The sequence below is a fragment of the Nanorana parkeri genome, unplaced genomic scaffold (assembly GCF_000935625.1).
Source record: "Nanorana parkeri isolate BGI_ZX_2015 unplaced genomic scaffold, ASM93562v1 scaffold1389, whole genome shotgun sequence".
NCBI lineage: Eukaryota > Metazoa > Chordata > Amphibia > Anura > Dicroglossidae > Nanorana > Nanorana parkeri.
Genome location: NW_017307657.1, coordinates 324,997 through 337,444, shown reverse-complemented (window position 1 = coordinate 337,444; position 12,448 = coordinate 324,997). Strand labels below are relative to the sequence as shown.

Below are 12,448 nucleotides of genomic sequence, written 5' to 3'. Positions count from 1 at the left end.
TATTTCTTATATATATATATATATATACTGTGTGCGTGTGTGCATATGTGTATATATATGAATGAATGAGACACACATGACTTTTTAGAATGACTAGAAGTGGGTCTTATTCAGGGTATTGATCGTGCTGGGTGTATTACAAGGTTCTGATGAATACCATCCACAGGGCACACATAAAGCTTCATGCTGTCGCCGGACCGATCAATGATCTGTGATATTTCCTGTAATGAGCCCGATGCGCAATACTCACCCCGCCGTATATTCTGAGTAATCTCCCTTCTATTCGGCCTTTTTATTAATGATCTGGTAGATGGGGAACTTTTCTATTTTTGACGTTGATTTAAAACCCGTTGCACCAAGTTACAGGAGATGCTGGTGGTTTTCTCTCGTTCTGAACGACAGCTCATAGAATTTGTGTGGACTTCCCCAGAGGAGACACAGCAATAAAACCTGACTGAGGATCTAAACTCACCCCCCTGGTGCCTAACCTGCAGCTTGGGGGGTCAGATCTGGCCCTTTGGCACTGATTGTGTGGCCCTTGGGGCCTCTGCAGACAGTACTCTGTCTTTCTTTCCTAGAATCTCACTCCGTGAAGGAAACATTTTCTTTAGACCGGATTTTAGTAGTTAAACGTTTTGCTTTATTTCTTTCACACTTCATTGTTACTGCTGCTCACCCTGTTCTCATTTTTGTTTCTTTCTTTAACCTCCTATAATGGATCTGCTGAGAGAAATATTCAATGTGACAGAAGTGATGAGACATAAGTCAGCTGTACGGAGCGCAAATGTGGAAACATTGATTTTGTAAAGGGGCTGTAAGGGCAGTGTCATGTAATGTGCTTCCAGTCTACTAGGCCCCGGGCGCCCGCACCGCCTGCACCGGCGGTAGTTCCGCCACTGAGTCTACGACTTTCTCTTGTAGCGTGTCCCCAGTCTGCAACAACTCCTATATCATGTTTACTGTCGCTGACCATCTCTTGCAGCATGTCTACAGTCTCTAATCATCGCTTGCAACGTGCCCCTAGTCTCTGATGGTCTCTTGCAGCATGCCTATAATATCTGACCATCTCGTGTATCATGCCTGTATTCTCTGACCATCTCTTGTAGCATGCCTGTCTTCTCTGACCATCTCTTGTAGCATGCCTGTAACAGGGACGTGCGGTCAGGGGAGGCAGATCCTCACCTAGTATTATGAAGGAAAAAGCTGTCAGCTTCAAGTCTGAAGCTGACGGCTTTTTCTCCATTCAGATTGGCTTGTAACAGGTTAGATATCGGGGAAATCCTCCCCGCTGTGTAACCTGTCATGGACGAAGCACTGGATGTTAATTACAGTCAGTGTTGCATCCGGCTGTTGACAGAAAGCTAGGTTACACATTAGCGGGCTTCCCCACTGCTTGTGTAACTTAACTTGATGAGGCAAGGGCTGTCACAGCCTCTACTCTGTTAGAGGCGTGAGCTCTATGGATGGTTTGGACCAATGGCAAAGCGCCATTGGTCCAAGCTGTCCAATAAAAAAAAAAAGATAAAAAACCCACTGAGGCCATCGATCTTGATGCCTCAGCAGTGACGAGCAAGTGAGGGAGACTCCTCCCTCCTTCACACATAGCTTGGTGTTGGGGGTGGGATGGCAGGGGAGCTAGGGGTGGGGTGGAGGCGGGAGCTAAGAGCGGGCAGGGGGAAGTGCCTCACCTAGAATGGACTCCACTGTACATCATGTGTGCAGTCTCTGGCCATCTCTTGTAGCATGTGTGCAGTCTCTGGCCATCTCTTGTATCATGTGTGCAGTCTCTGGCCATCTCTTGTAGCATGTGTGCAGTCTCTGGCTATCTCTTGTGTCATGTGTGCAGTCTCTGGCCATCTCTTGTAGCATGTCTACAGTCTCTAGGCCATCTCTTGTAGCATGTGTGCAGTCTCTGGCCATCTCTTGTATCATGTGTGCAGTCTCTGGCCATCTCTTGTAGCATGTCTGCAATCTTACAGTTTTCTGTAGCATTACAGTTATGGAATATAATGTGTGGCCCTTTGGTGATGTCAGGGGCCACACTTGAGGCCCACTTTATAAAGAAGGTTGACCTCCACTAGTCTAACCCCCACATCGCCTCCCATGAAATAAGAAATCGCTAGGTCTATTATAATGATGAGAACAAGCTACAGCCAACTTCCTTCCAAGAATTGGGTTAATTGCTCTGCAGGTGAATCTCTCATTCGGAGACCTGCACCTGACTCAGCTGTAATAAGTGATGGATTCTCATGGGGAACGTCTATAAAATAACATTGCGCAATCATTGTGCCAGAACTGCTGAACATTGGTATTCGGAGGATTCCCCATTCGCTGGTTGACTTCCACTTGTCTGAGTCATCTCCGACTTTTACTGCCGTGTGTTTGTTGTTTTAAACATTATTGTGTTCGTATTACTGTAATATGGCTCGCACCATTACCCAGAATCCCCTGCTCTGAACGCACCTGAAAAACCAGTTTCCCGTGTGTGGGTGGAAGTTATAATTTCACAGACTGAGAACAGCTGATGCCACTTCTGAATTCCTTCATATGATTACCTGGGATGTGTTAAGGTGCCCATACACCTTACGATTATCGGACGATAATCGTATGCGATCGACTTTTCGAACGACAATCGTACGTGTGAATAGAGTGCCCGAACCGATAGTACTGTACAATCGTACGACTTTTGACGGTCAAGCATGTTTGAAAACTTTGCTCGATCGTACGATTGTCGTAAGGTTGCTGGCGTTTCCGTCTGTCAAAAGTCGTACGATCTACACTGCGCATGCGCAAACGAAAATACGACAAATCAATTACCGCATTTCGTCCAGGTGCTTCTCGTTAATTACGGCTAAATTAATCTTGCGATCATCGGGGCAGGATGGGGCTGCGGTACATAAATCGTACGACTATTCTATCATCGGACGAAACGTTTCGTCCGATAAGCATAAGGTGTATGGGCACCTTTAGGGCTTGTTCACACCATTTTCTGGTCCAGATCTGCAGACGCGGTGCATAGCGTGCAGCGCGTTTTTGATGCATTTTTACCGTGTTCCGAACGCCTTCCAGTTTGGTTTTTTTTTGGGGGGGGGGGGCTGTCAGTATGCAGATTCTTGCTCTGCGGTCACTTCCAGCATACAGTAAAGGCAACATACATGTGATATCACTCACCGCAGTCATGCTTTTGCTCACTATTGAACAAAGCAAAATCTTCATGGAGCTTGGAGGCAATCTCTCTCCGCGTCTCATTTTTCTGATGCACATTTTTATATTGGGGATGCCGAGGGTCATAAAGCTGTGGCGCATGCTCCACCAAACCCACAAAACGTTCTGTGTCCGGGGACATGTTGCTCAACTGTACAGGGTTCCCTTCTGCTGCTCCACCACAAACAGGAAGTACAACGGTGATAAGATCATCAAAAGTGGAACAAGAATACACTTTTTTTTTTCGGTTAGCTGCAGTGTGGTGCATTTCCGGCGCGTTTTTGTTGCGTTTTTTACACGTTCCGGAGCATAAAAAAATGTGACATGCGGTATTTTTTCTGTCCGGAACAGAAAGCAGTGCACTGGTGTGAACTGCAGCCCAGAAAACTCATAGGGATACATGGTGATGCGTTTTTAGTGCAGGAGCTAACTGTTCTGGTCTGGACAGAATCTGGACATCGTGTGAACAAGCCCTAGAAGCGTATCTCACACAAAGGCAAACGTCTTATATATTGCAGCTTACCAGTCCTTAGATGTGGCGGCTGCATTAGTTTTCTTGTTTTTAGTATTTTTTCCTCTTTATATTCTCCTGGTGATCCGGCCAATAAGTCTGTTATTTTTCACCTTCCCTTACCAGGCCAAGCTGACCAGCAAAAGTGGCGGATCGAGGGTTGGGGCCAAACCACTTAACACTGACAGGGAGGGGCTTACAATGGTCAGCTTTTATTTATATAAAACCTTTATCCAAGAGGGAAAAAAACTGTAAGGGCTCCTTCACACCAATTGCGTTGCGTTTCAGAGCGGGAACTGCTGGAACGCACCGCAATCGCTCACAAAACGTTCCCACTTCGTTCTGGGGCGGGAGGGGGCGTGGCGGTGCATTGAAGTCAATGGCACCGCAGCCACGCCCCCCCTGAAGTGCGATCAGACGCGTGGCAAAACATTGCCTGCGTTCCGTTCCACTGCAAACGCAAAAAAAAGAGCATGCAGCATCTTTCGCGTTTGCAGTGGAACGGAACGCAGGCAAGCATCCGATCGCACTGCAGCCGGGGGGGGAGGGGGGGTTTATGGCTGCGTGCCATTGACTTCAATGCACCGCCACCCCCCCCTCCTGCCCCAGAACGAAGGGGGAAGTTTTGTGAGCGTTCGCGGTGCGTTCCAGCAGCTCCCGCTCTGGAACACAATTGGTGTGAACAAGCCCTAACTGCTTCAAAAGTGTTATGTGGAGTTCAGATTTAATGTGTTAGTCATTTCCATCTAAATCTACTAGAGCACCTGACATCGCCCTCCCCACAGGGTGACAGTGCTGCTGTCCGGCTCCTTTTGCTCCTCCATAGATTGGAGCCACCATAACATGGGAAATGTGTTCCTGGCCGGATCACCAGGTGAAAATCGAGGGGAAAAAAAAAACCTAAAGAATGAAAACAAATGCAGACACAACGTCTGAGGCCCGGTAATCTGCAATATATGACATTTCTTTTCTTGGGTTTAGATACGTTGTCAATATCTGATCACTTCTGATACAAGTTCTCGAGTGTTTGTATTTACAGGGATCTCAAGTCTCTCTGATGTTCAGGGAGTCTCCCTCTATTAGATAGCGGCTCCCTGAGGTCTGCGAGGGAGACACTTTCTCCCTGAAAGGTTTACTCTGAGTAAACCTTTCCGATAAGATTTTAAGAAAGGGCAACTCCCTGAAATGAGACGGGAACCCCCCTGAAATAAGGTTTTGCAGGTTGGGATGTCTGTATTTAGGACATGTGTCCTGATATGTCTGTTACCGTAACACTCAAGTATTTCCTGTGCTCTGCCGTGTCTAGGTCATATACGCGGTGGTGAAGAATGTTCTCTGCGGTGAAGCCCTTCGAGAACCAGGATTATTACAGCTTGAAGAAAGAGTGCCAGAAGAAGAAGGTTCTCTTCGAGGACCCGCTCTTCCCAGCCAACAATGATTCCCTGTTCTACAAGACGCAGCGGGTCCAAGGAGTGCAGTGGAAACGCCCCAAGGTAAGCCGAGACCATGGGAAGGGGATTCCAGATACAAGGCCATTTTAACTTTAGATTTTCCCAATCTTAGAGGGTCGGTACAATGCCAGGAGTGAATAGGGGGTGTGCCGGAATACTGGTAGACGTATACTGGGAGTGAATAGGGGGTGTGCCGGAATACTGGTAGAAGTATACTGGGAGTGAATAGGGGGTGTGCAGGAATACTGGTAGAAGTATACTGGAAGTGAATAGGGAGTGTGCAGGAGAAGTATACTGGGAGTGAATAGGGTGGTGTGCAGGAATACTGGTAGAAGTATACTGGGAGTGAATAGGGGGTGTACAGGAATACTGGTGGAAGTATACTGGGGGTGAATAGGGAGTCTGCAGGAATACTGGTAGAAGTATACTGGGAGTAAATAGGGGGTGTGCAGGAATACTGGTAGAAGTATACTGGGAGTGAATAGGGAGTGTGCAGGAATACTGGTAGAAGTATACCAGGAGTGAATAGGGGGTGTGCCGGAATACTGGTAGAAGTATACTGGGAGTAAATAGGGAGTGTGCAGGAATACTGGTAGAAGTATACTGGGAGTGAATAGGGGGTGTGCAGGAATACTGGTAGAAGTATACTGGAAGTGAATAGGGAGTGTGCAGGAGAAGTATACTGGGAGTGAATAGGGTGGTGTGCAGGAATACTGGTAGAAGTATACTAGGGGTGAAAATAGGTGGTGTGCAGGAATACTGGTAGAAGTATACTGGGACTGAATAGGGAGTCTGCAGGAATACTGGTAGAAGTATACTGGGAGTGAATAGGGAGTGTGCCGGAATACTGGTAGAAGTATTCTGGGAGTGAATAGGGAGTCTGCAGGAATACTGGTAGAAGTATACTGGGAGTGAATATTGGAATCGATAGGTCTATAGGAATCCTGCCCTGTGCACAAGTCTGAAAGGTTTAGAGACACTTGACCTGTAGTTCTCTCCCAGGAGAATGTCTTGTGTCCGGCCTCTGTTCCCCAGCACTGGGATTCTATTTCCTGGGCCATTTCCCATTTCAGGAATCGATGGCAGTCCGAGCAGCGCTGAGCCGATGAAGTGCAAAGTCTTCAGTGTTCCAGGCTGAGTCGGGATTGAATATCAGCGCTGAGTGCATGGAATAAGAATCCTCTGTGCCCTCCGTCTCATCAATATCTTCCATGGCTGTCAGCAATATCTATGGCATTGTTCTGTAGTGGCGCACAGCGTTCTGTAGTGGCGCACAGCGTTCTGTAGTGGCGCTCAGCGTTCTGTAGTGGCGCACAGAGTTCCCCAAAAGAACAAACATTTCACATTCCATGTTTCTTTGACTTATAAAATCAAGCGATCTTTTTATTATTATTATTATTTATTTTTACTGTTGGGGGGCCTTCAGGGGAAATATTGGGGGGCTAAACTGCGTTCTGTAGTGGCGCACAGCGTTCTGTAGTGGCGCACAGCGTTCTGTAGTGGTGCTCAGCGTTCTGTAGTGGCGCACAGCGTTCTGTAGTGGCGCACAGCGTTCTGTAGTGGCGCTCAGCGTTCTGTAGTGGCGCACAGAGCCCCCCAAAAGAACAAACATTTCACATTCCATGTTTCTTTGACTTATAAAATCAAGCGATCTTTTTATTATTATTATTATTTATTTTTACTGTTGGGGGGCCTTCAGGGGAAATATTGGGGGTCTAAACAGATCCCTGACATTTCCCTTTGGAAATAGAAAAAGAAATTGAGGACACAGAGGCTTCCCATTCATTTACAAACCGGCGATAGTAAAATATTTACCATCATCCAGTTATGAAGGGATAGAAGCCTCTATAGTGAGTGCTTCCACCAATTCAGAAACTCATGAATGAACAGGAAGTGATGTAAAACACTTCCTGTTCATTCATAACTGGAGACACATAGTGCTTTTCAAGGCATACTTCTTCAAACTTGAATATTACTGGGATAGCTATAATATTGTTCTTTACCAGCCTTCTATGTATATTTTATCATTAGGTATGGACATGGACTGTTCCGTGTGCAGGCTTTACTTCCTACTTCGTAGTATTGCACAGTACATCACTGCTCCTTTCTTCCTCTATGCATTACATTCTTTTTTTTTTTTAAACTGGAGGATTACTGGGACATCTATCTGTAACCACTGTTCTTTACTGGAATTCAATGTATATTTTTCATTATGTATGGACATGGGCTATTCCATATGCAGGTTCTGCTTCCTACTTAGCTGTATTGCACAGTACATCACTACCCCTTCTTTTTTTTTGTACGGCATTCTTCTTTAAGCTGGAATATTACTGGGAAATCTATAAGTACTGTTTACCAGTCCTTTATACATAGAAGTCCTTTACCATCCTTCTATGTATATTTTATCATTATGTATGGACATGGACTATTCCATAGGCAGGTTCTGCTTCCTACTCAGCAGTATTGCACAGTACATCACTGCTCCTTTCTTCTCTCTGCGGCGTTCCCCTTTAACCCGACACATTACTGGGAAGTCTGTCTATGAGTACAGTTCTTTACCGGCATTGTTAATGAGATCGGGTCTATTGTGCAATCTTGGCAGCGCCTCCCTCGCTAATGACAGCCGCCGTCTGTATCGTGTTTCAGCTCTGCCCTGTCAGCATCGCTAATGGGAGAATGAAAATTAATTTTGGCTTCCCCTCACAAGGCCCTGGCCTCAGGCGCGGAATACTAATGGCTGCTTCTGATGCAGGAATGTTCACTGACTACTATTTATAAATCTCCGCTCACGGATGGATCGTTGTGTTCTGCGGCGGGGAATAAAAACACTTTTCTTTCTGGATTGTCAGGACTGAGTGCTTGCCGGTTAATGCAACTGTATAATGTCTGTGTCCAGCCACTTATTGGGGGGCTACAAGTCCCAGCATGCCCTTCTCAAAGTTGCTTTGCTGATAGATTCTGATTGCCAGGACCTGGAGTGGACAACTTTCAAGTGGACTTTGTGTCTCGGTCCGCTTTTTATTTGTGCCCTCCCTTCCCCCTTGCTGAAACGCTGCAAATTTGAACTCCGATTCGTAAGGGGGAAACCTTGGACGGTGTATTCACCTTTCCCCGAGATTCCGCCCGCCATTCCTGAGCGAGGGTGACGTCATCCTCCTTGCGGCGAGATCTGAGAAGTGAAGAGTACCCCAAATGTTTTGCATTGAGCTTCTTAAGAGGTTTGAGGTGCTCACCATTCCCCGGGATCTCAGCAGCAGGACGACCTCACCCAGTGGCGTCTCAAGGGGTGTACGGGGGGTGTGGCCCACCAGTGGCGTAACAACCGGGGGTGCAGCAGGGGCGCGGGCCCCGGGCGAAAAGTGAAGGGGGGGCGCCGGCCGAAAATGGCACTTTCGGCTAAATGCCGAAAGTGACATTTTACTGCCGTTTTGTCGGCGCGGCCGTGATTCCTTTCATCCCCGCTGGGACACAGAGCAGTGCCCAGCAGGGATGAAAGGAATCAGAGAGAAAATGACAGCCGGCCGAGCGCTGCGGGACGAGCGCTGTGAGCGGCCGGTGTCTTTCCTCCCACACCGCTCGGCCGCCTATCACAGTGCAGCAGAGCGGTGTGGGGGCGGAGACAGCCAGCGCTGTCACAGGAGGCTGGGCTCTCCTCTTGCAGCCTCCTATGACAGTGTGTGTCAGAGAGGAGAACGGGTACAAGCACTCAGTGATCAGTGATCGCTGAGTGTTTGTACATAATTGAGGACCTGGTATGTATACTATATCCTCAATTATGAATGAATGGGAGTGATCTACATCTCCTCCTGTTCATTCATAATTGTAGTTATAGTAAACATACCATGTTATCAATGAACAGGAACACTCATAAAGGATTCCTGTTCATTGATAACAGGGGACACAGAAAAAGAGATTGAGGACTCTGTGTCCTCAATCTCTTTTTCTATTTTTAAAGGGAAATATCAGGGGTCTGTTTAGACCCCCAATATTTCCCCGAAGCCCCTAAAAGTAAAGTAAAAAATAAAAATATTTAATAAAAAATTAATTAATAAATAAAAATTAATTTTAAAAAATGAAAAAGTTTCTAAAAAAATAAAATATTAAAATTTGAAAAATTAAAATAAAAACATGTGTGTGTGGGGGGGAGGTGCAGGGTACAGTTCCAGTGGTTGTTTATATAATGGGGGGGGGCGGAAAAAATTTTCTGCCCCGGGCGCCCAGAACTCTGGTTACGCCACTGTGGCCCACACCGGGTGACACCAAAATGACTTCACAGCCATTTTAGTGGCTCCCCCTCTTAAAAGTTGGGCATTCACTCTTGGACGGACAGCCCAACAACGGCAAGAGAGGAAGGGCATCATATCTGAAGGAGTGGGCATTCCTAAGTAGGATGTATTTGCATGCAGAGTGCCCTAGGTAATGCCCCCATGTGATGCTGAGCTTCCATGAATGGCCGGACTGAAATCCAAATAATGAAAGGGACAGGCCAGGGACAGAGAAGGAAAGCTAGATGATGCTGGACGTCCTCCAGCCTATCTGACTTGCTGCAGCTTCTAATGTACATTGTGAGAAGCTTGCAGTGTGCAGTGATATCAGAGGAAAAGGAGAGGAGCCGGTACAACTGTGCAAGACTGAAGAGGAGGCTGGAGGTCAGATAGAAGACTGAAGGGGAGGCCGGAGGTCAGATAGAAGACTGAAGGGGAGGCCGGAGGTCAGATAGAAGACTGAAGGGGAGGCCGGAGGTCAGATAGAAGACTGAAGGGGAGGCCGGAGGTCAGATAGAAGACTGAAGGGGAGGCCGGAGGTCAGATAGAAGACTGAAGGGGAGGCCGGAGGTCAGATAGAAGACTGAAGGGGAGGCCGGAGGTCAGATAGAAGACTGAAGGGGAGGCCGGAGGTCAGATAGAAGACTGAAGGGGAGGCCGGAGGTCAGATAGAAGACTGAAGGGGAGGCCGGAGGTCAGATAGAAGACTGAAGGGAAGGACGGAGGTCAGATAGACTGAAGTGAAGGACGGAGGTCAGATAGAAGACTGAAATTCTGTATTTTCTCAGGAAGAACACTTTGAGCCGTTACTGCAACATTTAGCTGACAGTTCTTGCGATGTTTATCTTCTTGCTGTTCCATATTAGCACACATGTATCTCTTGTAGTGATCTGTAGACTCTCCCTCCGCTGGCTCCTCGTGCACCATGACGTACAGTCAGCAACGGCTGAGATGAGATCATTGGGTCTCGCACGCGGCGTCTGTGTTCAGTCAGCGAGCTGACTGATGGATCTGAACTGAAGGGAACAGACGCACGGAATCACTGCGCAGAGACTCTACAGAAACACAGAACCATATAAAGTAGAACCCCAGATGCTGATTTTATTTCCAAATAAATTGCTTTTAAGTCTCAAAATTTTAGACTTTTTTTACACTTAAAGGAGAACTATGAGGTGAGTGATTTTCACTCACCTCATAGTTCGAGCCGACCTGTGACAATGTAACTATCACACGCCGGCTCAATAGATGGGGAAGTGAGAGAACACATACCATCGCTCTCTCACCTCTCGATCATGTCCCTGCAGAGAGCCGTGATGGTCACTCACGGCTCCCTGTAGGGATTCTCCCCTCTCCAATCCTCCAGCGCTGACTGGCGGAACGGACGGGGGAGGGGGCGTGTACAGCTGGCTCTGCCTCTAGATAGGCAGAGCCAGCTGTCACTCACGCAGCTGGGTGTATCTCGACAGTAACGCGGCGTCTCAGTATACCGCGAGCTTTAGCTTGCCATATACTGAGCTTTGGGTGACGGGAGGATGCTAGTTTATGTCCTCCCGTGACCCTGAGGAGAACTATGGGGGAAAGCCCTGACCCCATAGTTCTCCTTTAACTTTATTGCTATCACATAGGGCGGTAACAATCCCCATGTGATAGCATAGAGGAAGTGACGGGCTGCGGCCTCACCAGGCCAGGTGTCACTGGGTGCGCGCGTCATTACGTATACATGTGATGGCATTACGCATATGCATAATTGTGTCACATGCACTTCATTGCGGCGGCCATCTTGGTGATGGATGCCGGGGGGGATGTTCATCTGGTGGGATAAGGTATGCCACCGGGTCCCCTTCTCTCTCATGCAGCTGTCGGGCTCTTGGTCCATTGCAGAGTGTCCGACTTTTAAGAGGGGTGACACCAGGGGCGTCCCGAGGCCAGTTGTCACCCGGAGCGGATACTGGGTGACACCCCGCTGTGACATCATCGAGCATGCACGGTCATCTTGTGGATACCTGCCTGCGGGCATCTTGATGATGGACACCAGCAGACAGAGGAAGGGACGTTCACACGGCCAGGATAAGGTATGCCGCCAGGTCCCCTCCTCTCTCCTGAAACTGTCAGGCTCTCGGTCTATGACCGAGTGCCCAACTTTTCAAAGGGGGTGACACCAAAATGACTGTCGATCATTTTGGTGTCACCCAGTGCAGGCTGCACCCCCCTTGTGATGCCACTGGTGACAGGTCCTCTTTATGATCCATATACCCATCGCACTCCTGACGTATTCTATATGCTATCGGAGTGCCGGTGTCCATATTCTTAGGTCCTCTTTATGGAGACATCAAGAGTCTATTAGACTCCTAATGTCACCTATGGAACCCAAAGAAGCTGATGAAGCTTCATCGGCTGCTTCTCCGGCTGCTGTGGCAGACTGAACCCGAAAATCACAAAATCCTCATTGCTTCCGGGTTCAGAGGGGAGCTCAGACACTAGAAATGTGCTGACTCCCTCCGACCACTTGGTATCCTGACCCAGGCCACCACATCAGTGACCTGGATATTACTAAAGCCACAGGCAGCCAGGCAAACGGCATTTTAAGAAGCAGGTCCGCCATTGCAGCCTACATATTTCTCTCTGTACAGGTTTCCTACCCCCCTGGTGACTCGTTGTAGAAAGCTCTTGCACAAGTCTCCAGATTTCGTTGTTTTTCTAGCTCTGAAGTGACAGTGGCGGCCTGCGGAGTGAGTCACCCGTCACACCTTGTGTGTGCAACTCCGGTATTTGCACAGGAAACTAACCGCATACACCTGGCAACTCCATTGTGACGTGGAATGTGAACTCTGCTCGAAAGGTGAAGGATCCATTCATTGATTTTTCAGAAATGTATTAAAGCAGAACTCTGGGCAAAGCAAATTTTAACCCTTTGCAGTGGGGCTACCCCGGCACTGCAAGGGTTAAGTGCTCTTTTTGTCTAGGGAGCTAAAACAAGTTATACTCACCGAAAGCACAACCAATCCCCTCAGGCTCGC

At 47.9% G+C, this 12,448-nt stretch overlaps 1 protein-coding gene across 1 annotated transcript in view; it reads left to right on the top strand.

Annotated features, from left to right (window-relative positions):
• CAPN5 (calpain 5) overlaps positions 1-12,448 on the top strand; it is an 86,722-nt gene that overhangs the window by 27,137 nt on the left and 47,137 nt on the right. The window contains exon 2 of the mRNA XM_018569754.1: positions 5,022-5,208. Coding sequence (XP_018425256.1) covers positions 5,044-5,208 — 165 coding nt within the window. The 5' untranslated portion in view covers positions 5,022-5,043. The remainder of the gene's footprint in view (positions 1-5,021; positions 5,209-12,448) is intronic.